The 27,995-nt window shown below is 43.5% G+C and overlaps 1 protein-coding gene across 1 annotated transcript in view; it reads right to left on the bottom strand.

The window, feature by feature from the left end:
- The window catches only part of CSMD1 (CUB and Sushi multiple domains 1), a 5,088,256-nt gene that overhangs the window by 243,819 nt on the left and 4,816,442 nt on the right, over nucleotides 1-27,995 (bottom strand). The window contains exons 58-59 of the mRNA XM_069235813.1: nucleotides 15,074-15,250; nucleotides 7,267-7,446 (exon numbers count right to left, since the gene is read on the bottom strand). Of these exons, the coding sequence (XP_069091914.1) occupies nucleotides 7,267-7,446; nucleotides 15,074-15,250 (357 nt within the window). The remainder of the gene's footprint in view (nucleotides 1-7,266; nucleotides 7,447-15,073; nucleotides 15,251-27,995) is intronic.

Here is a 27,995-nt window from a genome sequence, read left to right as displayed (position 1 = left end):
TCTGAAAACTAGGCAAAATTCTGAATTCAGCAAAGGGTCATTTGTGTAGATCCTACAAGGTTTTCCTACAGAAAATAACAGCTGAAATAAAAAAATATTGAAATTGAGCTGAAAACAACAGCCATTTTTCTTTATGTTTTACTCTGTAACTTTTTCCTGCGATGTCAGATTTCTGAAAGCAATATACCGTTTTGTCTGCTGGACTCTTCTGGTTGCGGGGATATAAAGGGCTTGTAGGTTCATCAAGAACCCTAGGTACCCAGAGCCAATAAATAAGCTGCACCGTGCAGTTGGTTTTCATTCTATACTGGGTATACAGCAATTCACTTGCTGAAATATGAAGAGTGAAAAAGAGGTATCAAGAAAACCTTTGCATTTCCAAAATGGGATCAAGATAAGGTTTTGAGTAGCAGCGGTTATTTGCACATCGCTGAATTCCGAGGTGCCCATACTAGCATGTGAATTGCAGGGCATTTCTCAAATAGACGTCTTTTTTACACACTCTCTTATATTTGGAAGGAAAAAATGTAGAGAAAGATAAGGGGCAATAACACTTGTTTTGCTATTCTATGTTCCCCCAAGTCTCCCGATAAAAATGATACCTCACTTGTGTGGGTAGGCCTAGTGCCCGCGACAGGAAATGCCCCAAAACACAACATGGACACATCCTATTTTTTTTTATAGAAAACACAGCTGTTTTTTCCAAAGTGCCTACCTGTAGATTTTGGCCTCTAGCTCAGCCGGCACATAGGGAAACCTACCAAACCTGTGCATTTCTGAAAACTAGAGACCTAGGGGAATCCAAGGAGGGGTGACTTGCGGGGCTCGGACCAGGTTCTGTTACCCAGAATCCTTTGCAAACCTCAAAAAGTGGCTAAAAAAACAAGTTTTCCTAACATTTCGGTGACAGAAAGTTCTGGAATCTGAGAGGAGCCTCAAATTTCCTTCCACCCAGCGTTCCCCCAAGTCTCCTGATAAAAATGATACCTCACTTGTGTGGGTAGGCCTAGCGCCTGCGACAGGAAACGCCACAAAGCGCAACGTGGACACATCCAAATTTTTGGAAGAAAACAGAGGTGTTTTTTGCGAAGGGCCTACCTGTAGATTTTGGCCTCTAGCTCAGCCGGCACCTAGGGAAACCTACCAAACCTGTGCATTTCTGAAAACTAGAGGCCTAGGGGAATCCAAGGAGGGGTGACGTGCGGGGCTCGGACCAGGTTCTGTTACCCAGAATCCTTTGCAAACCTCAAAAAGTGGCTTAAAAAACAAGTTTTCCTCACATTTCGGTGACAGAAAGTTCTGGAATCTGAGAGGAGCCACAAATTTCCTTCCACCCGGCGTTCCCCCAAGTCTCCCGATAAAAATGATACCTCACTTGTGTGGGTAGGCCTAGTGCCTGCGACAGGAAATGCCCCAAAGCGCAACGTGGACACATCCAAATTTTTGGAAGCAAACAGAGGTGTTTTTTGCGAAGTGCCTACCTGTAGATTTTGGCCTCTAGCTCAGCCGGCACCTAGGGAAACCTACCAAACTGGGCATTTCTGAAAACTAGAGACCTAGGGGAATCCAAGGAGGGGTGACTTGCGGGGCTCGGACCAGGTTCTGTTACCCAGAATCCTTTGCAAACCTCAAAAAGTGGCTAAAAAAACAAGTTTTCCTCACATTTCGGTGACAGAAAGTTCTGGAATCTGAGAGGAGCCACAAATTTCCTTCCACCCGGCGTTCCCCCAAGTCTCCCGATAAAAATGATACCTCACTTGTGTGGGTAGGCCTAGCGCCTGCGACAGGAAACGCCCCAAAGCGCAACGTGGACACATCCACATTTTTGGAAGCAAACAGAGGTGTTTTTTGCGAAGTGCCTACCTGTAGATTTTGGCCTCTAGCTCAGCCGGCACCTAGGGAAACCTACCAAACCTGTGCATTTCTGAAAACTAGAGACCTAGGGGAATCCAAGGAGGGGTGACTTGTGGGGCTCAGACCAGGTTCTGTTACCCAGAATCCTTTGCAAACCTCAAAAAGTGGTTAAAAAAACAAGTTTTCCTCACATTTCGGTGACAGAAAGTTCTGGAATCTGAGAGGAGCCACAAATTTCCTTCCACCCAGCGTTTCCCCAAGTCTCCCGATAAAAATGATACCTCACTTGTGTGGGTAGGCCTAGCGCCCGCGACAGGAAATGCCCCAAAACACAACGTGGACACATCACATTTTTTCATAGAAAACAGTGTCTACCTGTGGATTTTGGCCTCTAGCTCAGCCGGCACCCGGGGAAACCTAGCAAACCAGCACATTTTTGAAAACTAGAAACCCAGGGGAATCCAAGATGAGGTGACTTGTGGGGCTCGGACCAGGTTCTGTTACCCAGAATCCTTTGCAAACCTCAAAATGTGGCTAAAATAACACGTTTTCCTCACATTTCGGTGACAGAAAGTTCTGGAATCTGAGAGGAGCCACAAATTTCCTTCCACCCAGCGTTCCCCCAAGTCTCCCAATAAATATGATACCTCACTTGTGTGGTTAGGCCTGGTGCCTGCGACAGGAATAGATCACACAACGGTCAATGTTGGTCCTTACGTGAGGCAGCTGTTGACCCTGGGGTGATCCATTCCTGACACAGGCACTAGGTGTAGGCACTCAAGTGGGGTAGTGTTTTTATCAGGACAGGTGAGGAGTCACTGGGTGGTAGGAATGTTGTGGATCCCAGCATATTCCTGTAGTTTGTGTGACAGAAATGCGAGAAAAATTGAGTTTTTTTTCAACATTTCAGCTTTGCAGGGTATTCTGTGTAAGAAAACTTTGGGGAATCCACACAAGTCACACCTCTGTGGACTCCCCCGAATGCCTAGTTTCCAGAAATGTTTGGGTTTAGTGTGTTTCTCTATATGGCCGCCGAATCCAGGACCAAAAACACAGGTTCCTGTCTTACAAAACCAGTTTGTTTTGCCATAGACAATTTTGATGTCTCCACAATATGATTTGGGTGGTGGAATTTGGGGCTGAACTAAATTGGGGAGCTCCCAAGAGAGCACTCTCTCTCTGCTTGCCGCCGCATTCACCTGCTCTCTGGGTTGGCCTAACCCACTATTACCCAGTTGCACGAACAGCTTGCGAAGGGACAGCAGGACTGTCCTCATCACCTCCCTCATAATGTACTGGAAGAGGAGTTTTTGAATGGGACTCCTCTGACTGAAAAATCACTCCCAGAGTCTGCGCCATTGTCCTATCCCTCAGATGCTGTCTCAGTATCTGATGTCTCAGTCTCTGATCCTATGTCAGAGCGGTCCTCTATAACCCGAGTGCAGGCATCAGTCATCCATCAAGATGCCATCTCTGCTATTGGCTAAACTGTAGGTCTAAAACACTAGCCTACGTAGACAGTCACAAAATCGATGGTGTGTGTGAGATACGTGCAACAGTAGAGGCCACCTTACCTGCGCTTCTTCCCTCAATCAGCACGTACTTTCAAGACACTCAAAAAACACCTTGTCACATACCATTCGTCACAGTCTTTAGCACCTCCTGCGCCCAGTCCAACAATCATTATTGGTGCTCCCACTCCCTCCTCCTCGGATTCCCTCATTACCACCCAGCAAAAGTGCCTTTCATCTCTCCATAGACTTTACTAATGTACTCAGCTATTTACATAAAATACAGATGTGCTCTTTGCAGTAGGCATATAAACCTTCTGCGCTTCTTTATGGCACTAAAACTGCCACTAGACAAGTCGGACCCTTTTCCCCCCAGGGAAACCACACACATATTGACAAAAGTGATATATATATGACAGCCAACCACCTGAAACTCAACTCAAGCAAAACCAAAATAATCCTCTTTGGCCAACACAAAAACACCTGGGACCCCCCATGGTGGCCCACCACGCTAGGCCCTGCACCCACCCCCGCCAACCACGCACGCAACCTCAGCATCATCCTAGACTCCTCCCTCTCGATGACCCAACAAATCAACACTCTTACCTCCTCATGCTTCAACAAACTCCGTATACTGAAAAACATTCAAATGGATCCCCACAGAGACCAGAAAAACTGTCATTCACGCACTCATCAGCAGCAGGCTTGATTACGGAAACGCCCTCTACGCCAGCACCACTCTAAAAGTCAAGCGCAAACTACACTCATCCAGAACTCAGCAGCACGACTCATCCTCGACCTCCGCCGACACAAACACATCTCTCCACACCTCAAATCCCTCCACTGGCTCCCCATTGACAAAAGGATCACCTTCAAGATCCTCATCCTCGCACACAAATCACTCCACAACACAGGCCCTGCCTACCTCAACGAGAGTCACCTTCCACACCCCCACACGAAACGTCCGCTCAGCTGACCTCTCTCTCGCCTCTGTCCCCCGCATCAAACACACCACCACCGGGGGCAGATCCTTCTCCTACCTTGCACCCAAAACCTGGAACGCCCTCACAACCCACCTTCGCAAGACCCAAAATCTACTTCTTTTCAGGAAGGGCCTCAAAACCTGGCTTTTCGAACAGTGAACCTCCCAGCGCCTTTCCCTCCCCCCGTCCCCCCCCCCAGCGCCTTGAGACCCTCACAGGTGAGTAGCGCGCTTTATAAATCTCTTTGATATAGATCTACCTCTATATATATATATATATATATCTACCACAAGGAGAAGAAAACGCTGCACTCCCGGAGATTGCAATCAACTGCACATTTATTCCTCTTAACGCTGGTTGAGGCTATATCTGGCACCACGACGCATTTCGACATCCGTCTTCTTCCTGGTGGTTTCTGCCATCTTTATAGACGAGCAGGATGCTGGTATTTATAGTTCCCATAGAACTTTCAGCTGTGAGCCAATTGGAGAGGCTTCTCCTTCGCCGCACGTTCATTTTACTGCTAATTGAAAACGTATGTGAAATCCAAAGTTTCAAAAATCAGCAGATTAGCTACATGCTCAAAATGTCACGTTTTTGAAAATACGCCATCCTCGGATCCAAAGTTAGACAATGTGCTGATTTATAGAGCATGTGGTAATACAACACATTCCTGAATGAAATCACAGTTCTTTGCCGATGTTAGTAACTCCCAGATAACTTTCTGCTGCAAGCCAAAGGAAGCAGTGCTCCTTCGCTGCACGTCATGTTTACTGCTGAATGAAAACTGTGAAATACTGGGTTATAAATATACGGGTTGACTTCATGCTCAAAGTGTCACGTTCTTAAAAAATATTACATCCTCTGATTCAAAAAAACAATATACTGATTTGTCGAGCATATGATGTTTAAGCGCATTCCTGCATGAATTCACAGTTCTTCTAAATGGAAATGCCGAACGTGCATCTCAAATCCTCGTGTGTAAACACAATCTCCATTTTCCCAGTTAAAATGAGAACTACAAATTATCTTGTGCTCACCATGCCTCGTAAAGTAAACAAACTGTAGAAAGAGCAAAGTCTCCGGGCCCCGAGAATCAGGGCCACATCAGCAAAATAGGTAATGTTTTAAGTGAAGAGAGCACTAGGCACTTTGGAAGTCCGACTCCTTTGTCATAAAATCTTCCAGTGTATGTACACAGGCAAGAGATAAGTATCTCCTTGCTATCTTCAGAATCAAAACCATATGCCGGGCACCATCGTTGTATCTAAACAATTCAAAGTGTCGGTCCTGGAACAACGATGTGCCTAACTGCCGGTGCTGCGTTAGGGTAAGGACCAAACCCTAAATATAACACAAGGAGAAGAAAACGCTGCACTCCCGGAGATTGCAATCAACTGCACATTTATTCCTCTTAATGCTGGTTGAGGCTATATCTGGCACCACGACGCGTTTCTATAGATATATCCATGTACCTAGATATATCTATCTACATAGATATATTTAGATCTATATATACATATATTTTTTTTTAGTTGTTGTATGGTTCCCTTGGGGGCCAAAATGGCCCCCAGGGAAACCCTACATCTAAAAAAAAATATTGCCCCCACAGGGGGTCACCCTGCCCAAGGGCGACCCCCTGTCATTTCATTTTTTTTTTTTTTTAAATCCCCTGGGGGGGCGCAATTGCGCCCCCCCCCCCAGGGGGCACCTACCTTTAAAAAAAAAAAAGAAATTATGCCGGGGGGGGGGGAGGCGGCCCGTTTTCCGGGGGGGGCTGCCCCCCCAAAGTGAAATCCCTGGTGTCAAGTGGTGTTTCCTGGCCCCCGATCGCAGCACAGCTGCGATCGGGGGCCAGAAACAGTTTCAGAAGACCTCGTAAGAAAGGGGAGAGTCTCCCCTTTCTTACGAGGCCTTTTCAAAGTGTTTCCTGGCCCCCCCGATCGCAGCACAGCTGCGATCGGGGGGGCCAGGAAACCTGAAAGTGTTTCCTGGCCCCCGATCGCAGCACAGCTGCGACCGGGGGCCAGGAAACACTTTCAGGAAGGCCTCGTAAGAAAGGGGAGTGTCTGTGCTGTGATCGGGGGCCAGGAAACACTTTCAGGAAGGCCTCGTAAGAAAGGGGAGACTCTCCCCTTTCTTACGAGGCCTTCCCGAACGTGGAAAAGGCCGTTTTCCCCATCAAAGCAGGAAGCGGCCGCAAGGCTGCTTCCTGCTTTGATGGGGAAAACACCTTTGAAACGTCACAAAGGGGCGGGTGGGGGGCGGGGGGAGACACGGAAGCTTCCGTGTCTTCCGGGGAAAGTTTTTTTACAAAAAATAAATCGTCGGGTGCAACGCACCCGAGGATTTATTAATGCCCTTCCTGGTGTCGGCCACTGGTCGTGACCCGCACCAGGGAGGGTTGGCCGACACCCGCACCAAAGAGGTTAACATAAACATGAGTTTAAAACAGTTGGAAATCAGGCAGTGGGAAGGGGGCACAACCCTCATTTCCTTCATGTGATTTTTACTACTCTCTACTACCTTTGATAGTAATGGGAATCGATACATACTGAAGTAAACATGGGTAACACTTTAAAAACACATTGTGCATTTCCTACAGTACCCTTATTCCGTTTAAGTTCTGGAACTTAATAAACATGTCTCACTTATTTGCATTTGTCTCACCTTATACTGTCAAACTTAGGTAATAAGTCGTATATTAAAATAAAGCTTACATTTGTGCCAAACGACCATAGGGGCATATCACTTTCCTCCATACACTGTTATTAGTGATTAATCTAGGAGGATACTTAACTTTTCATTGATGTATACCTTGCATTGAGGCAATTCTTCAAACTGTCATAAGTATTTCAAATATGTTTATTCCATTTGTCAATCATTTGCATGTAATGAGTTTGTGTTACTAATCAAACCTTTGCAAGTTGGTTTACTTTGGTTCCACATCCCATCTTTGCTGCAAAGCATGGAAGTTGATGCTCCAGGTTCAGTCACATAGCCAGGGTTACATCGATAGACCACTGTCTTATTAAATGTAAAATCACTTCCAAAACGAATTCCATTTGCTAGGGCCCCTGGATCTGCACAGCTAATAACTGCAGATAGGAGACATAAAAACAGGTTTAAACAAGAAAGTATAGTTGTGAACATAGAAAATGAAAACTGTATCCTTGCATGTTTATTTCTTGCATCTATATTATTGCCTGTTTGCCTGTCTTACTACTAATATATATATTAATATATATATATATATATATATATATATATATATATATATATATATATATATATATATATATAAATACATATATATATATATATATATATATATATATATATATATCAATATCATAAAGTCATATCACGGCACATCCTTGCCATCTTTCACTTCTAACCATGTGGGACAAAGTGTAAACAACAATGTAATGTTGGTCCTGACCATATACTTCGTACACTTGGTTCTTCAATCACCAATTGGAATGCAACTTCAAACCATGTAAACAATTCATAGTATATGAATGTGTACACAGTGATCAAATGATAAAAATCATCCATCCATGCTCCTCCGATGTGTAAAGTTCATCTTGTTCAGTCTAGACGCAAAACCTAAAGTCTTAGTCAGCCATGTTTTAGCATGTTTCTATCTTGGCAATGGAGCAAGTTACAAGTATTGGCAAAGCAAAAGGTATAGGGCTGATGCATGTAGTGTAAGAACATTAAAGCCAGACAGTAATTGAAAGCCAGACTGTTATTGAAGTCCCGATAGACTTCAACACCATACTCCTTGTTACTAGGTCAAACAAAAGCTAGGCAACAAGGGGCCTCGATTATTGTTATTCTTCATTTCCTATTACATAGAAAGAAGGGAAGATTCACTTCCCACTCGACCTTGAATTGACTTTCAAACTAAGAGGATTGTTCTTCATGCAAGTAAAACTCACATTTGATTTCCATGAAAAAAATAAAAAAGAGCCAGTTTAAGTGGTAGGTATGAGAAGTGGGCATATGGTAACAAGGAGTGCCTATGTTACGGAGGAAGGGCAGTGGAAGATATAAAGGGGCTGGAGGATGATGTAGCAAGTAGTACACACTAGCACAAGGGAGGGAACAAGGAGTTTACATGAAAAGAGGGACTAATAAGAGAGAGGAACAAGAGGGAGCGGTGCAGAGGGGGGCGAAGGAGCTTGATGAGGAACATTGTGAGACACTTGGAAGGGAGCAAGCATGAGCAGACAGAGGTGGCTATAGTTGTAACATAGTCCCACATGCAGATCAATGAAGCACTACAAATAGAGAATGGAAGATACACCATACCAGTCAGTAGAATCAAGTGAGAGAGAAAAACACCTCTGGGCTGAGACAAGATTTGATTTGAAAGTCTCCAGCAAATGGCTGTATGAGTCTGGCAAAAAAACGAATGGTTCAAGGAGGCAGACTGAAAGGATATTCTTATTATATTGTAAGCAAGTTGCCTGTTTCACAGCTATGCTGTCACATTCTAGACTTAAAAAGAATTATCAAACACAAGGTAGCAATAATAATGTAAGAACAAAGAATGAAGCTAACTATGATTACAGCACACAGGGTTTTGGAAGGTGTTGGAAGGTGGCGTGTTAGTAGGGGTAAGTATGCACCTACCACTAGCAATAAGGCCACCAATGGATTATAAGTTCCAGTCAAGATCTCAATACATTAGCCCCTGGCTCAACCTTTGGTAGCTCGCTGCGAGCAGGAAGCTAAACTCAGGTAAATCATTTAAATACACCAATACACTAAATAGGTTAGAGACAACACAAATTTATAAAGATAGGAAATATGTTTATGTTTGAAATGAGACAAAAAACAACAAAAATCCAATATAGGGAACCAGAGATATGAATTTATGAAGATTAGGAGCCTCATTATGAGTGTGGTGGTCCAAAGACTGCCACACTCACGTTGACCGCAATCCCTCCCAGGAACATTGTTCCCGACAGGGTGACGAAAACTCAGTGCTTCCTGGCTGATTACAACTTTGTTTTCTGCCAACCTTTTCATGGTGGTTTCCCCACAATGAAAAGGATGGTGGAGGACAAATGTAGAGGGCCACAGGGGGGGCCCTGCACTGGCCATGACATGTGCAGTGCAGGGGCCCCCATGCCCAGCACCATTAGAATGTGCATTGTCTGTTTTGCAGACAGTGCACATTCCGAGGGTACTGGTCGCACCATCTGTGCTACAAGATAGCACTCGGCTCCTTTAAGGGACACGAGGGCTGTCTCATAGCACTGTTAATGCCAGACTGACTGGCAGGAACCCTCTATTACAACATTTTAATAGGACGGGGGGCACCCACGAGTGTGGCAGTCCTGCTTTGGGACTGCCAAATTCATAATCAGGCCATAAAACAAAAAAGAGTGCTTTCCAGGTAGAAAAGCCAATATTGCCAACCAAGGACATCTGGTCACGATAGACCAGGACCAATTCACAATTTGAGGCTGATCGTGATGGAGCACTGCTCAGACGCACTGAGTGTGAGGCCTTGTTGAAAATGTTTCCTTCGGAATTAAAACCTTTTCTGGAAGATTTTTCTCTCTACATTGTGCAGTCCTCTCTAGAAAGCCAATTTTTATGCAATGTAGTTTGATTGCTTCTCCGTGACACCCCAGTCAAACCCTGGAAGTCTAGAGCTTTCAGCAGGAGGAACCTGAAATTCAGACCAGGTCACGTTTAAAGGGAGTCGGCTTGACACTTGATGTTGGGTTGGTCCACTTATAGCGCTTTTTTCCAAAAGTTGCTCCAAATTTCTACAATGTTCTGGAACATCTTCCTGAAGTTCCCCTTGAGGGGTTAAAGTACCCAAACCCCAAACCCAAGGCACTAGAGGCTCTGAGAGGGTCCTTTCAAGTTTGGAACTACAATTTGCACAATGCACTTGGCCAAATCTACTGGACACACTCCAGGCGGGGACTTCTTGTTGGAGATGGTGCAGTGAAGCTCTATTAACCTGTTGCTTTCAGGGAGTACACTTCTTATTCCTTTGGGAGCAAGGCAAAGTCCTCAGGGCTGTAGTTCCCATTGTGTATCTAGAGCAGTCCTTAAAAGAGCAGTCCTTTGGGGTGCAGACCAGGGTTCCAGCAGGTCAGTCCTTCTTCCCCTTGTAGTTTCAGGCAACAGATCTGAGTTGCTAAACAGTTCTCACATATTTATTGTAGGAGGCTGGCCCTCTATGTAGTGTGCAAAGCTAGGCACCCTCCGTAGGGGGTCCAGGCAACCACACATTGGTTTACACAGGTAAAAACTAGATCACCTAAATTTCAAGGTAGCTTGGTCGAGCAGTTAGGCCAACCTTAGAGAAGTGTAATGCATTTGTTGTACTCACACATTTGAAGGAATAACTCGAGAACAATTTATAAAAATACTTCCAATTGTTATATAGTTTTTAAGACCATGATTATCAGAATTGGTTAAGTACTTTTAGAGATGTGGAATTTTGGAGTTTAAGAGAAATGGTATTTTTATGCGTAATTGCGCACCAGAGGAATTATTGGAAAGTCACATTTAAAAGTGCATATAAAATCACACAATTTCTTTACCAAGTTCTTCTTTTGCAGGTTGGTCAAGGTCATCAATGGGCACACTGTGCCAGCTGGAGAAGACTTGGTGGCTCCCGGTTCTAGTGGTAACATCGGTGAAAAGTCTCTGGAGCTGGTGCAGGGTCGCTGCGGGGGACCACTTGGAAAAGAGCAGTGCAGGTAAGTTTAGAGGTGGGTCCTTGGATCCCCTTGGAGTGTCGAGGTCACAAGGGGTAAGGGCCCATTGCAGGGCACAGGGCAGCCAGGTGCAGAGGGAATTGGAGAGTAAGTAGCTGTGCACAAAGATGCCCTTTGGATCTGGAGGTATGTCACTTCAAGGGTCACTTCCAGGACAACGGGGGCACTCTGGCAGGAGGTCCAGGTTGTTCCTGAAGTCCCTCAACAGGGGCTTCCCCCTGGTCCTCTTTTTCTCCAGGTGGGCTGGTTTTCCTGGTGTCTGACGTCAGCTGACCCAGGGTATTGGCCACTGGAGGGTGCAGTGCCACCAAACTTGGCACACTTGCAGGGTTCATCCTCGTGGTCATTGGTGTTTCATCAAGTTCAGCTGTGACTTACGTTTCAGGAGTGAGCCGCCGGTCAGTGAAGTGACCCTCACTGGGTTGCTGGTCTCTTCTTTGTTGTAGACTTTTACCTCTACTCCACTCTGGAGGACGTTCTTGGGCAATTGGCAAAGCGTGGAGGTCCTATGGGTTTCTTGAGGTCTGTTCAGTTGTTCAGCAGCTCCTCAGCGGTGATTGTCAGGTCCTGGGTGCAACAGCCAGGGTTTGGTACCTTTTCTTTATGCAGCAGGTCCACAGTTCTCGTGCCTTGGATCTTCTTGGAGCTGGCCTTCTCATGTCCTTCAAATCTTAGTATCTGGTCTAGGGGTGCCCACTGAATACATAATTTAGTGGACGTTTTAGGGGGAACCTGTTAGTGTCCAATGGGACACTTACCTTTGTGTGGCTACACCCACTATAGTGACCACTTCCTGTGGGAAGGGTCACTTCCCTATCCTTGACTGGCTATTTTCCTTCCATCTAAGATAGAGGAAAATGAAATGTAGTGCCCACCTTGCAAGAAAAACTTTAGGGGTGGTGAATGCCAGGTGAGGCCACTCCCCCTACTCTTGTGGTTTCCCGCCTTTCCTACCACCAAAAGTGGGGTTTCGAAAAAGGAGCTGACCATCTGCTACTAACAGCAGGACTAGGAGCCCTTTGAAGAGCAGTACACATTCCTGAGGGAGGGGGTGTTACCACCTCCACCTAGGAAAGGCATTGTTCTACAAAACACAGAGACAGGGCTCTCCCCAAGGTTTGTAGTTTGGGTGTCTGGAGGTGGCAGGCTATATAGAACCAGTCAGCAACCATGCCAGGGTAGTTAGCTTTTGCAGGGGGCACCTCAAAGGTGACCGTGGGTACATTTAGGGATAAATCCAATACTGATACAAGTTTGTATTTATAATTCTGAGTTGTTTGAGACCAACAACCCAGGGTTCAGAGTGGCCACCATGTGGCTGGGAAACTCTTGTTGACCAGTGTCCAGCTCATGCATTAAAATGACTGCTCTGTTCACTCACTATGTCCCAAGTTTAGTAAGGACACAATGGGGGCATATTGCTCATGCAGCGAGGCCCTCACATATAATATGGTGTACCCTGTCTTAGGGCTGTAAGGCCTGCCAGAAGGGTGTCTTACCATTAGTAAATGCAGTGTATGGTGAACAGGGCACACAGGTAGTGTGCCATGTCTAGTTTGTGTTTTAGGTTTGCACCAGGACACTCAGCCTGCAATGGCAGTGCTGGGTGCATCTGGATGCATGGCCTTAGAGGGTGGCACAATCAGTGCTTCTGCCCTCAGGGGCTTACCTATAGTACCCCAGGCCCTGGGTACGTAAGTACCCTTTTCCTAGGAACCTATAGTGGTAGCTAAGGGTGTATCCAATTGTGCCAATGCATCACAACAGTTTTAGGGAAAGAGCTCTGGCCCAGGGAACCTGGTTAGCAGGGTCGCTGGGCACCACAATTTCTAGGCCACATCAAACATCAGGCAAAAGTTAGTGGGGGCTAGCATGTCAAAAAGAGGCCATTTTTCACAATTATTCAATAATCTGCAGTGACAAGGAGGGTGTCACTCCTGTCCAATGAGAAACAAGGTGCAACCCAAAAGCATGACAGCTTCCTCCAAAGCGTGGCACATTCTTGTCCCACAAAGCTCATCACTTTAAAAATTCCAGATGGAGGATTCCTCTCTAGGAGAGCAAGACCTGGCTAAACCAACGTACTGGTGTGGTTCATTTTCATTAACACTCCCCATCCAGACCATCTGCAGTTCCATTCTTCTGCCTGCCATCTAGCTGAGGGGTGCAGGAGAAATGGGTAGGCCTGTCCATTCTTTACTGTCCTGCTCTCTTTGAAGCCCAGTTTGATTTACCCCATCCCCTTTCTGACCTGTGCTCTGCAGCTGCAAAGCTCCCCCACCAGATAACCTCTGGTCAATGCAGGCCACTTATCAACTCATCAAAGCAGCTTGGCTAAGCCTGTTAAGGTTGACCAGTCATGAGGACCTGTTAGAAGGTTGAAGTTTGGCTCACAGAAAAGAAAGTTCTATAACTTATCTTCTGTATTAGAACAGTGGCAAGTTGTTGGACTAATCATTACCAATCTTTTGAACCCTTAAATTACATTTTTAGCTTCTTTCTAGCAATATTTTTATTTAAATCGAATATTCCAATGTTAGCCTACGGAGCTAAATATGTACAATGGGGAACAGTAAAATAGACATTTGTTTCTCCCACCAGGGCATATAAAACACGTTTTATAATGTCCCTTCTTATAATTACATGGCACCCCACCCCTGGGGCACCTAGGGAGGACCTTAGAGGTGACTTATGGGCAAAACTAAGGTAGATTACCACTTTGGAAGTACCTTTACTTCCAAAATCAAATTTGCATACATTTTAATTTGAAAGACAGTTTGCAAAGCGGGGCTGGCTTTAAAATAACAGCAGGCCGGAAATCAACTGGACCTCTAAATCACCTTGCACTCTCATGTACTAGGGACTTATAGGCATTTTGAATCCCCTGGTTCTTATTATATACTTGGGACTTACAGGGGTCTATAACTACCAATTGTAATTATACTGAATTACTATATACCTTTTACATCAGAGCACTGGCCCTGGGCCTGGTCGGCGAAGCCCAGGGCACAGTCAGAGTCAGTAACCACCAGTATCAGTCAGAAAAGATGGGGTTGAACAGGGTCAAAAGGATGCCTTTCTCACTGAAGGTGTTTGGCTATACTAGGGAGGCTAGACCGAAAATCGATGTAATTAATAAATACTAGTTGTGCCATGTTTGAATCAGATAAGTAGTGAAATCAGGCTCTCATAGTATACTCATTTTCTTAGTGCTTTAAGACCAATGTTTCACATTGCAATGTTATCAGATGAAGGTTTTGTTCTGAAATATATATTGTGTGTAAAGCTTCACTTTACAAGTTCAGCATACAAATGTTTACTTTGGTCTTAAAGCAGTAAGACAATGCCTATACTTTACAAGATCAGCATACACATGTTTACTTTGCTCCATTAATGCATTTTAATTTGGCAATACACTACAGATATCCAGTGGCGTAGCGTTGGGGGGGCAGGGGGGTCCGGCCGCACCGGGCGCAACATCTTGGTAGAGACTAAATCCACGGGTTAGGGGGCGCAAATTACTTGCCTTGCCCCGGGTTAGGGGGCGCAAATTACTTGCCTTGCCCCGGGTGCTGACAACCCATGCTACGCCACTGCAGATATCTCAATAGCACATGCTCACCATAACTGTACATTGTTCCACGGCATAGCATGATCGTTATTTTCATGTATAGTTCTGCGTAAACTAAGCCTGGATTCAGAGGGCTTTGACTGTGTTATTTGTGTAACAAAAGCTTCGCATATGTCTTGTTTTATGGCTTTAAAATATCAGGATTCAGACCATTGGGACTGCCAATACGAGGAGGTGATTACCACAATTCTGATCAGATTTTTTTTTTCTAAGTGTGAAAACTCAGAAATAATAGTTCAAGGAAATAACATGTATTGAAAAATCAATAGTCATTCTCTCCACAAACTGCATGACATTTTCGCTCTTCAAACCAGTTCAGATATAAAGTCAGCTGTTAACCTGTGCACTCCGGCGTATTCCCAGTCCAAGTCCCATTGGCCGTGCAATGTCGGGTAGTTAGCCCAGAAGTCTTGTAACCTTCCCAGCAGGCATAGACAACTGAGCTGGAAAAAAGAATCCCATCACTGCTTATTATCATGCCATTGGCCGGAGTGCCTGGGTTGCCACAAGATACAGCTGAAAGAAAAAATAAAGTGCAAAAATTAACGCACAGTGTAACATAAGAAATTAGTTCAAAGGAGTGAGTATTTAATAGAGCATTATGATACTGTTCACATTAGCAAAACAGTCATTAATATGACATCGCCTAAATATGCTCTTCAATTTAAGATTCAGACTGATATTAAAAGAGCTGCGCCTATATCTCTGATGTAGTGAAAACAATTATTTTTCAGCGTCCTAATTGAATATGTTTATTTTTAATATTAATATGTGATGAGCTGATCTAGTGCATACTTGATTATTTGGCAATGGAATAGAGATATATACATGAGTAGATTATGTTATGATTTGGGAAGAAAGACGACCTAGCAAAGATAGGTACATGGGGGGGACAGATGGATAAATAGACAGATACGTGCATAGAGCTATACTCAATACACAACCCTTCTTTCTACAAGCTTGATACCTTCCAAGCTATTAAATAGTAAAAGAGAAACCCATTAATAAAGAAAAATGATAGTCAATAGTGCGAGTTCTGTGGCTAAAAACGAGAGAGTGTCCAATTTTAAAATGAGTACGATGTAGCTATATAGCGAAATACATAAGCAAGAAAACAATGAAAGTGAGTTTGCAATAGGAAGTTTTCTTGGACGAAAGTATCTTTTGATGGTATATATTACCCACATAAAACAATTTATAAGCAAACCATGTTGCGCATGTGTATAAAAGTTCTCAATCTCATTTATACCATTTTTGAGCCGGTGCAAAAATCAATAACAAAGGATCGTAGGGAAGATGTCTTCTCGAATCACTATTACAGAAGAAAACTGTGATGGGTCTTTTTTTAAACCAAAGTTTATGTAATGTTTAGACAAACCTATCTAGGAAGAAAGTTATGTGGAACATGAACATTATTAGGGTCGAGCCTGCGTTGCATGCGCTTGTGAATGCGTATCACTTGCGAGACGCTTTAGTAGTTAGAAAAGGGCTCGGAGCCCTCTATGTCACGTCAGTATCTTTCATTGGTTCGTGGGCTTGCCTTTTAAAATCTGCTTGCTTTCATTAGTGGAAGGCATGCATATGTCATGCCTTTTCCAGTGGTTAGCCCTCCTTGACCGCAGCGAACAAGTACTGAAAACATACGAGGCTCACCGTTTTCCGTCCGGTTTGTGGACTACTTTTTATCTTTTTTCGCAGCGCGATCTCTCTTGGCAGCAGTCGAGCGCTTTGCATGACATCGACCCTGTTACACAGATAATTGCACTTTTGGCGATAGGTTTCACTACGAGTGAACTGTAGCAGTGCGATCACGCTCTTTTTTTCAATTCTTTTCTCCATCTCTCAGAACAGAAAGTTCAGCACAGACCATACTTTTAATAATAGGTGGCTGCAGGAACTTAATAGTAGCGACATTGTTTTAAAATGAAACATCTGCCAGCTTCTAATGTGATTAATTAGCCCTCGGTCTGTCTCTGTTGTCTGTGTGTGTCTTTGTCGTTTGCTGGTGTTTGTGACCGTACAATCTAAATGCGCCACTCGATTATGACTGTTGCTGAGCAGCACTCTGTCTATCTCTGTTACACTCTACTGAGGAATAGCAGTCTACCTACTCTCGAGACTTTCTGGCTGCGTCTGCATGCTCCCCCATCCGTCCAACTATCCCGCTCATCCACTCATTAACCGATTCATCCACCCACCTTCCCCCTCAATCCATTCACCCATTTGTCTGACAAATTCTCTTTTTGATTGCGCTCTCCCTCCTCTACCTTCGTTAGCTCCTAACCTGTCACACACTCCAACTTTCCCTCCTTCTGTTTCCGTGCTCCGTCCATAGCGCTACCTCTCGCGAACTTCCCTAGGTGTCGCCTTTCTATTACATCCTTGTGAATTTCTACCTCATATTTTTCTCTTTTCCCATTTCCTTGTGCCCTATCTTCTTTCTGTTGGTGCACGTATCTATGCAGGTACGGCGTGAGCGTGTGCGCTTTTATTTTAGTTGCTGTCTATTTGCTTTCCCCCTAGTTGCTTCTGCGTTATTTCCTCCTCTCTCAATTTATTTTCCTTTCTTTTTTAAGCTGCCTGTCATTGCCTCTCAAAATAGTACAGTCGTAGGCATTAAAAAAAAGCTCAGAAATCGCCAAAAGTCGCTCTAAGGCAAGGTGGCTTATTTCCTGTGAGTGAACCCCCTTACCTCATCAGTATGTACGGTTGAAAGGAGAATAAACGGAGCAAGGGGTTGATTGGCTTGTCTTCTGTTACCTCGAGTGGGAGAGAGGGCAGTTCCTCTCACATTGCTGTGATGGCAAATTATAGGCCTTCAAAAAAAAAAGGAAATGAAAGGAAACACCAAAATGTCAAACACTAAAGTCATACATGTTTAGGGCCAGAGCCCATGCCAGCAGGCAGGAGCTGGGTATTTTAAAGTGCTAATTTGTTCCAAGTTATGGCCCTGGTATAAACATCGACTGCAAAATGTTTTGGAGACATTGCCCCTCAAATCACTCAAGCCGACCCAAATCCAACAAAAAGGGGTACTTTTCATTGTATCGAGGGCCCTGCTACTGCAGTCAACATTGGAGGGGTGGGGGCAAAATGCCATTTATTATAGTGGCAGGCTTCTAAAAATAGCTTTTAAGGAACTGTGCTGCACAACAATTACGATTTCGGATTTCGTATATGGCTGTAGAAAAGCATGTTCCTGGTCGAGTTTCCTACGTGTTGGTATCTATGTGGACCTTTAACCACACCTATGGCATGCCCATCACTATCACTGGTTCATGAGCTTGCTTTTCAAAAATCGGTAAATGCTTTAAGTTTCTCCCTACATGGGGTGGTTTTGTTACCGGCTTGGCCCTCGACCCTGTTACATGGATAATTGCGCTTTTGCCGATAACTTTGACTGAGAGCAAACTTCTTTTCCCGTTTGTCACCTTAAATCGGCTCAACTTTTTTACTTTTTATTTTCAGTTTGTGTGGCAAGTTAGGTTCTTAAAACGCTAATAGCTCTAAGCTCTAGAAAACACGAGACCCACTGCATTGCAAATGCTTGTTTTTTTTAATGGAGACACACCCATTTCTTGTGGACTGTTTTATTCTCCTGCTGCCCCTGGTATACCACATGAGCATGGCTGGTCCGCCAGCCGGCAAGTGGGCGATCCCCTGGGAGGCTGGAGCCCCAGGAGGCCTGTTTTGACACTTGGAGGCCGGTTTCAGTCTCCAGAATTGTTGAGGTACGTTACGCTCTGCGCAACGCCCATAGGGCAAAAAGGGTATTAGATCATGTGCCTCAGCCCTGGCTGCACAGTTTCCAGGAAACTCATAGTTTTGGGCTACTGTGGGCTCGGCAGAGAAGTATAACCTCGGCTTCACCGAGTAGTTAACAGGTCTTTAAAAGACAATTTACATGCCTTTGTGAACTGGTTATTGAGGCTTTGTTTGTTTTGTTCATTGGTTCCATTACCCTAAGGGATCCAACTCTACCTTAGACCATTTGTTGTTGTTTAAAGAGTCTACAAATGCGCCAACATGGTGCTAAGAAGGGCTAAATAGGGCTGTAGCCAAAATTGCATGAATTAATTTGTAGCATGACTTTTCTACCTTTGTTTACTTTCATTATTAGTCACGGATCATTAATACAGTCCTAGAAACTATTTTTAAGTACTTTTAATTTATATTTGCTGTTTGAAGTATGTACAGATGAAGGCAAAAAATTAGGGGTGGGCAATGAATTCCACTTTGCTGGCAGAGTTCACAAAGATTTGCCCACGCTGAGCTCTGTACAGAGTGCGGAGTGCTGAAAAACTCTGCGGATCAGCACAGAACAGAGTTTTTCCTCCCTCATGTCTTGCCAATGTTGGGTTGGTGAGTGTGAGCAAGAAAAATCACATGCTAGGCCACCTCCTGGTGAAATTCCTTAAAACAGGCAGGTCACTACTGCTGGCGTTGAGAAACCTGCCACTCATGTTGTGGAAGCTGCTGCTCGAGTTGAAAATCTACTCAAGCGGCAGAAAGAAGCAGCACCCACTTGCACTCGACGTTGCCCCCAAACTCCTGCCTTAAAAATCAGCATGAGCCGTGCAACGTACCACACTCTGCTGCTTGCGGAGCTCCGAAAAGTGCAGTGGAGTTTTTTCAGCACTCCACTGAGTTCCACAAAGCAGAACTTGGTGAATTCTGCCAAATCCCACTAAAAAGACTGGCTTTATGTGATTTTGCTTATTTTTGTACCGGTGAGACAGCAAAATATTGGTGGTGCTGGTAAAAATCCAGTCAGCTAATAACGTGCCTGTGTGCATTGCGTTGGGTGTCACTGATCACATTGCCTTCAATCCTAGTTTGCAGAGCAATGAGTAGATTGGATTGAAGTTGCGTCACACAGCCAAAGCAGTGTGTCAGTTTTGATATGTGCCGAGGCTGTGGAGTGAAGTCCTGTCCCATAGGTGAGCGCTTGCGATACAAAGTCTGGAGTCTGGGATGTTTCATGCGGTCACAATTATGTATCCTTTTCTAGGAGCTGCGAGGAGAGATGTGAGGGCCTGTGCTGAAGATGAGAAGTTGTGGTTCTGAAGGCAATATAGGCTGCAGAGGTCCTGGAAGTCTTTGCAATGGGTCCATTCCATGCAGCAGCAATGATGCATCAGTTCTGCTCAGGTTTACACCCTGCAGTAGAGGAGCTGACGGAGCACCTTAGGCCTACTTCCAATAATCCAGTAGTGGGTGGCACCACCTGGCAGGATATACTCACAGTAGGTAGAGTCCAGGTGCAGATACAAGGTTGATGCAAGCCTGTTGTGTCCCTGAGGCTTCAGTTCAGAACTACAGCCAACTAGCCCTTGTAGTCATTCTGGGTTCAAGAGATGTAGGTTATGTCCTTCTTACCCAGGCAAGATGGCAGTCCTTCAGCAGCACAGCTGTCCTTCTTCCTGGCAGAGTATCCTCAGGTCCAGAAGTATACTGATATGGTGGTGTCTTAGGTCCATCTTTAATACCCAGGTGCACTGGTTGTGGAAGGTGGCAGAAGCTTCTAGGCATTGGCTTTGAAGTGCATGGAATTGGCCTGGCTCCAAGCTGGCTGGAGTGACAATGCAGGCTCTTTGTGTAGAGACAGGACACTACTGATTCAGATGTAAGTGCGGCTGTGCTCAGATCTGCCCTATCACATCCTACCAGCAGATAGCCCATCTAGGCACACTCAACACTCTATTGTGTGACTGTCTGGGAGGAATTCACAAAGCTGTGAGTTACACCCAGTCATGTGACTCAGGCCAGGCTATAGGCACAAAAAGGGCTAGGGGAAGAAATATCTTGACTTTCTAAAATTGCCCTTTTGTGATTGTGATTAAAAATGCAACTAACTAAATTAGGGCTCTTTACCACAACTCCAAAGACACCAAACATGAACTAGTTATCTATTTTCATTTGGAATTTACACTCAAAATGTAATAAGGTAATCCAATATTATTTTGTGGGTGAGAAAGGCCTTGCAGTAGTGACAAACACATTTAAGAGTTTTTCACTAATAGGACATAAAAAGCTTAAAGGTGGATGTCCTACATTTTTTAATATATGGCACACTGCCCTCTGAACTGTCTAGTACCTACTATAGGGGTACCTTACATGCATTATAAAGGAAGGTTTGGGCCTGGTAAAATATATTTTTGCAAGGTCAACATGGCAGTTTATATTGCACACACAGCCCCTGCATTGGCAGGCCTGAGACATATTTGAAAGGCTACTTAGGTGGGTGGCACAGTCAGTGCTGCAGGCCCACTAGTAGCATCTAATTTACAGGTCCTAGTTACACATAGTACTACTTTACTAGGTATTTACAAGTAAATTGAATATTCCAGTTGGGGATAGGGCACTATTACCACATTTAGTGGAGAGAGCACCCAGCACTTTAGCACTGGTTAGCAGTTCTAAAGTGTGCAGAGTCCTAATTCCAGCAAAAATGAGAGGTCTAATGCCTGTCTGCTCCACAACAAGCTTTTAACATTGACATTGAGGTGGAACACAGTAGCAGGCAAAGAGGGTTATCATAGCATAGCAGCAAGGCTCATGTGAGATTTTGAGTTATTAGGAAAAAACTAACTATAATAGTTGTTCAAATCCAGATCTAAGCAGTAATGAACGTTTCTTGATCTTATGTCACCTAAAAAGAGTGCTTAATAAAGATTCAACGTTATGTAATCCCCTGTTAGGGTTGTATGTGATTTCATTAAAATAAATTATTAAATGTAAATACATTACTGACAAACACTTCACCTAAACTGTTAACCATAAACCTCCTCACTATGCCTAAACTCCACCCATTCCTGAAACCTAAAAACCCCTTTCTACACTAAAGTACCACCCACTGCTGTACCCTTAAGGCCACTCACAACCCCTACACCTAAACTTCATCCATCCTTGGACCAAAAAAAAACCTCACCACTCCTAAACCCCACCCATTCTTACCCCTAATAACCTCTCACTACCACTAAACTCAACACATCCCTGAACCCTAATAACCCCTTTCAATATTTAACCCCACCCTTAACTCTTCCTTTTTAAAGGAAGCCCTAAGCTCCACCCATCTGTGAACTCCAACAGCCCCTCAAGACCTCTGCACTTCATCATTGTCTCTGACCTTTATATAACTTCACTAACCCTAATCTCCACTCACCTGTGAGCCCTAAAAAGCACTCTTCAATACTAGATTCCACTCATCTCATAACTCTAAAAACCCCTTACTACACCTAAACTCTACCTATTCCGGACACCTTAAAACCCCTCATCACCCCTAAACATCGCACATTTGTGAACCCAAAAAGCTTTCACTACCCCTAATTTAATTTTAGATTATTCTGTAACATAATCTTTCCTTTCATTTTATCTTCAGTTCTATTTCCCTAAAATTGTATTTCCTTAAAATTAGTTTTTCATTCTAGGATCCCCTCCAATTTGCTTTCTCAGTTTTCAATTTTTTCATTTATTCACATATATCACCTACAAGAGAGGCCCCATATTGTTAGTGTCAATAGTTTTATTGTCTATATTTCAAAATGTTTCATTTGTGGCAACATTTCACATTGAGCAGAGCTCCATGACTTTGATTGAGGCCATAGTCACCTTGTAACAGCTGCCACCAAACTCTATTTGAGACTTTCAGGTTTTTCCAAATAGGGATCTTTTCAACTGTTCTATAGTGAATAGCGGGCAAATTGTTAATCACCTTCTCGTCTTAGGAGCTTCTCAAACACTGATGATAGACCCTGGGAATGGTCTTGATGCTGTCCACCCTTGCAGTTGTTAGGCGGACAGTTTTTGCCAAATTAGCTCACTTTTTTGGTCTGAGACATATACTGTTTTCACCTTGCATATACCAATCTTTCAGATCATCTTTTTGTAAGTACACAATTTTATTATGTCACTAAATGAAGCTGTGTGATGACCTGTGCACTGGGCACCTAGGCATTGCTTTTGAAATCTATTCCTTTAGTGTAGACTGAAATGTGTTTTTGAATTTTACTGGACCCAGGAATAATATTCCTTGGGAGTAAAAGCGAGAGTAGGTCTTTGGGAACGTTCTGAAAGATAGTCACCTTTGCAGAAATTGTAGCCTTTCTCACAGGCTTCTGAAATAGATTGCATCTCAGAAGCCTCCCTACTTGCCAGAAAAATAATCTCTGTCTACTAGTACTCCAAACCTGTAATGCATTTGTTTACCCATGATCTCTTCCATAACAGCAGAAGCCATAATCCTGACCTAGTCCACATTGCCATTGGGAACTGTCTCTAATGCAAAATCTGCATCTTTGAAGGAACTTGCTTCAAGAGCTGAGTGAGCTGTGTACTGTAACACTGCAAGGAAAATGATGACTACAGAATACCCTAAACAATGTTCACTGCTTGCAGTATAAATAGGTCTGCAGAGCTCTGTGTTTGTACAGAAATGCTGCTAGGAAGCCAGGAATAGACTCAGTGCCATGGAAAAACTCCCTATTACAATGAGAGGTGCTGATTAAGAAGTTTCACTCATGCAGATAGTATCTTGATGGTTTCAGTAGTGCTAGCAACATTACTTTGCAGCATGAATGGCCAGGATATCAAACCTGCAACTCAAGGGAACCAGAAACTGAACAAAGAGGGCTGATGCCAGTGTTGCTGAAAGATACTGGAGTCTAGAGAGTTCCCAAAAGAGAATACATTCAAGAAATGGAGACAAAATTGAAGAAAACTGGTGACAAAATAAAGATGCTGGATTAGGATGCTGCATGAGAATTTAAGCAAAAGAGAAACACTAGAGACATCCGGGACATCTCACCAGGTAGCATATTTTTTCATGCACGTTTTCTGATCTGCTCCTGCCAATGCTCACAAGAAGTGATGTTGGTCTTTTCTACAGTCCATCCATGCAGTAGTTCCAATTTCAACAATGCAGTCTCCAACTCCCTGTTTTCAACAGTCACTATATATCTTTTCTAGTAACATGTATCTTGTGATTAGATTGCTTTATATGGCTCTTAGAGTAATGTTTTTCTCTTTATCACAATCTCATGATTTTAGGTATTTTGTTTTGCAAGTCTCACAATTCAAACAAGAATGTGTTTGGACATTTCATGTATATCACTTTGAGCTGTGTTGTTCTTGGAGCGCACTGTTACATATAACACACTTCATCTGACGGTTCCCTTGTCTTTAAAGCAAAAGTCCCCTCATTAAAGCCTGTCAAATTCTGTAGACCAGACTGTGGGCCAGGAGCAAGCAGGTCAGTTGTTTGCAAATACATATTCAGGGCCATCAGAATTCATCTATTTTAAACTAAATGTCACATTTTAATCCCAGTAAGTCAACTCAAATATATATTTTTTAATGTCAGTAAAGTTAGTGATGCTTAACTGCGTAACACAGGTACTTAATTAAACATTGGAAAATCCAAAACAACTGCACTGCACTTCATGCAAGATAAAATAATTGTTTGGACTTAGCTTTGTTCTCTGCCAACATAATGAAAGTAAAATAATGGAGGACACATCTCTATTTTTCTTACTGACAGCAGCAATTTAATTATTTATACAACAAAACAAGTATGTACCCTTCAAAATATTCGGGTGGAATAAGAACCAGTACACATCAGGATTGCAGAGGCTTTCAGGATTTGAATTAGGCCCAAAAGTACATTTCTTAAGTTTGAGCAACTAGTTTACTGGTTGATGGGGCTGAACCCCTGTTCAAGCAGCAGCCAAAATCCTTGTCAGGGTGAGGCACAAGCTAACCTCAAATTAATCTATGCTCAATCCTTTGGTATCTTGGTACAGAGCAGGCAGGCTTAACTTAGAATCAATATGTAAAGTATTTATGCAGAACTTTAAAAAGTCATAAAGTGAAACCACAACACTTATTTAGGACAATAGAATATATTTTAATAAATAAACCAAGGCCAAAAGCAACATAAATCCAAACAAAACAACATACATCCAATCAGTGGAACCAAAGATATACAAGTTTAAATATTTGAAAGAAAATAGTGCCAAAAAGAACAAAGCAACAACTATGGACATGTGATCGTCCTGGAGCGGGACAAAGTCACAAGCTCAGGTCGACTGCAATGGAGCCTGGCCCGGCTACAGGGACCTAGTGAGGTCCCCTGAACAAGACTATCTTGAATTCTGGTTGTGGAGCATTGTAGGGGTCCTCCATCGAGGATGTTTCTCAAAGTCAAGGTTATACTTCATTTCAGATGAGCTGTGATGCAAGGTCCTGCATCATCATCGAGGGTTCCTTCAGTGAGGGCTTCTGATGCAAATTTTGGATATGAGAATTAATTGCGAAGTTGAGGCAATAAGCCAGTTAGAAGGAGCTGTGAGGCTGCGATGCAAGGACCTGCACAGTCATCGAGGCTGCCGTAGATGAGAAATTTGTGATGTGAGGTCCTGTGTCGGTGAAGCTTCATATAGCAGCAGTTATGATGCGAGCTGCAAAGTCAATACAGAGTCTTTGTGGTGTGACTCAACACAGCAGAGGTGATGGGTCTGTTCTGCTCGGGATTGCACCTCACACCAGAGGAGATGCATTGGTTCTGCTTGATCCACAGATGGGCTGTCAGAGAACCTTCAAGCCCACTTCCTGTGGCCCAAGACTGGAGTGGCACCACTCAACATAGTAAGACTAACAGATGACAGATTCCAGGTGCTGGGTTCAAGATTGTGGGAGCTGTCTGTCCCTGAGGCGCTAGTCAGAAAAACAACCAACTAGCCCTTGGAGTTAGTCAAGGATCCTAGGTTCAACAGATGTAGGTCCAGCCCTTCTCACTCAGGCAAGAGGGCAGCAGGTCAGCACAGCAGGGCAGCAGTCCTTTCAGAGCAGTAGTCTAGGAGAGAGCACCACAGCAGGCCTTCTTACTGATACCCATAGTTCCAGAAGTGTACTGAAGAGTTTGTGTTGAGGATCCAATATTCATACCTGGGCCTTCCACTGAATTTGAACAAGGTTCTAGAGGCTTCCTTTGAAGTCCACCAGTATCCTGACTTCCCTGTCCATGCTCCAGACTAACTACAAGGGACATGCAGCAGTTTGTGTGGAGGCAGGACACAGCTTATTCAAGGGTAAGTAGGGCTGTGCCCAGCTCCACCCTCACATACTACCATTTGAAAGTTAGCACTTATTAAATGTAATAAGGTAACTCCAATGTTGTCCTATGAGAGAGGCAGGCCTTCCCGGAGTGAAACAAGCATTTATGAGTTTTTCACTACCAGGACATGTAAAATGTAAATGTCCTACTTTTTATATACACTGCACTCTCCCCTTTGGGTTGTCCTGGATCTATCCCTTAAAAATAAGGTTTGGGCTGTGCAAAAAGGTTCATTTTGACAGTTTGACATGCTAGTTTAAGATCTGCACAAAGAGGCTACAATGACAGGCCTGAGATATGTTTAAAAAAAGGACACAATTGGATGGTACAATCAGTGCTGCAGGCCAACTAGTAGCATTTAATTACAGAGCCTTGGCACATATCATTTCACTAAATTAACTATGTCAATTGGGTATAAGCTAATTCTACCATGTTTTAATGAGAGAGCACAAGCACCTTTGTACTGCTTAGCAGTGGTAAAGTGTACAGAGTCCTGATGCCAGCGAAAATGAACACAACAAAAGAATAGGGTTGAAGGCAAAATGTTATGGGAATGACCATGCCAAGCATGTCAGGACTAACATTAAGTAAAAGGTGTAATACACTGACAAAAAGCACAGCAATCGTAATGACATTAAAGAAAAGAAGGGTTACAAAACCAATATAGTAATTTTTATTGCAACTAATCACCATCAAAACAGTTATTTTTGTTCAAAACTGGGGAGAAATTGAAAAGAAATCTTTGATTTGAGAAAGTTACAATGAAGATTAAAAGTACATAAATAGAAACATTATCTTTTCAGTTGTCCTGAATTTTGGGTTTCAATATTAATATTCCCAAACTTAAGTCAACATTCAGAAATTAAGTTTTATATCTAAATTGTTATATTTCCAATATCAAAAGCTCAAGATGGTTAAAAAAACCAATAATAAATTTCATTAAAAAAATTACAACTAGTATTGATAATATCATTTTATATCAAATAACATTGTGTACTGCCTGGATTCAATATGTTGATTACAAAAATTGTGCTGAATGAATTAAAGTAATTATGAAAAAATCTAAGCACTTCTCTTTTGCTGCAAATGAACTGATTCAACCTTCTGCATCTTGACTCAGCAGTGAGGTCAAATGATAAACCAACAAGGTGATGGATGGAATGCTTGAATTAATCTCAGCCACTGGCAATCTCTTGGGCCGCATCCCAATGCAGGCCCACATCTGGCCCATATGTGGGTCCCGGGTTCACTGTGCCACTGGAGCCAAGCTGTACATGCCAGAAGAGACCAAATTAGTGTGAAACCAGACCAAGGTTTCGTTTGTTCCAGTTCAGGGAGGACCTGGCCTGGTAGTTTGGCCTGGACTGTTCCCATGAGAACCAGGATTAAGACTGATTTGCATATGGCTGGTTCCAAAATGAGATGCCAAGTAGGCAAAAACAATGGATTGGGATGTGGCCAAAGCAAATGCCAGTGGCTGAAAATAATTCAAGAGTTCCATCCATCACCTTCTTGTTTTTGCAGTTGATGCCCCAATTCCGTCAGTAAGGCCCAAATGTGGGTCTTTGACACATGTGCCACTGGAATCAAGCTACACCTGATTGAAAAGAAGCCCTATCTAGGGTAACACCAATCCTAGGTTGCTTGTGTTTCTGTTCAGGGAGGACCTGGCCTTGGACTGGACTGTTCCCATGAGGAGCATAGTCAAGACTGATTTGCATATGGCTGGATCCAACTGAGGCAGCATGATAGGTGAAAAATGATGGATTGTGATGTGACCCGAGTGATTGCCAGTGGCTGAGAATAATTCAAGCATTCCAACCATCACTATGTTGTTTTTTTTTATTTGATGCTGTATAAGGCCACTGATTTCCAGGTCAAAACAATTGAGAAACATACAGCAATAATCCGCTATGTCTTGCATATGTAGTGAATACAGGATAAGGGTGTGATGGCAGATAGGTTGATAACACTTCAAGTTTTGTATGAAGACCGTTATTCAAACAGAAGGTAAGAAAGACCAGACAACCTACTTGAGGTACTGATCTGTGAAGGTGGTAATAGTGGATACATTTTCAATTACTGCATTTTAATGACGAATATTAATGACATTGCTTACCCTCATAACCTATCCATATCAATTTAGAG

Source organism: Pleurodeles waltl, chromosome 5 (genome assembly GCF_031143425.1).
Source record: "Pleurodeles waltl isolate 20211129_DDA chromosome 5, aPleWal1.hap1.20221129, whole genome shotgun sequence".
NCBI classification, from domain to species: Eukaryota; Metazoa; Chordata; class Amphibia; order Caudata; family Salamandridae; genus Pleurodeles; species Pleurodeles waltl.
This window is presented reverse-complemented; position numbering and strand designations above follow the sequence as displayed.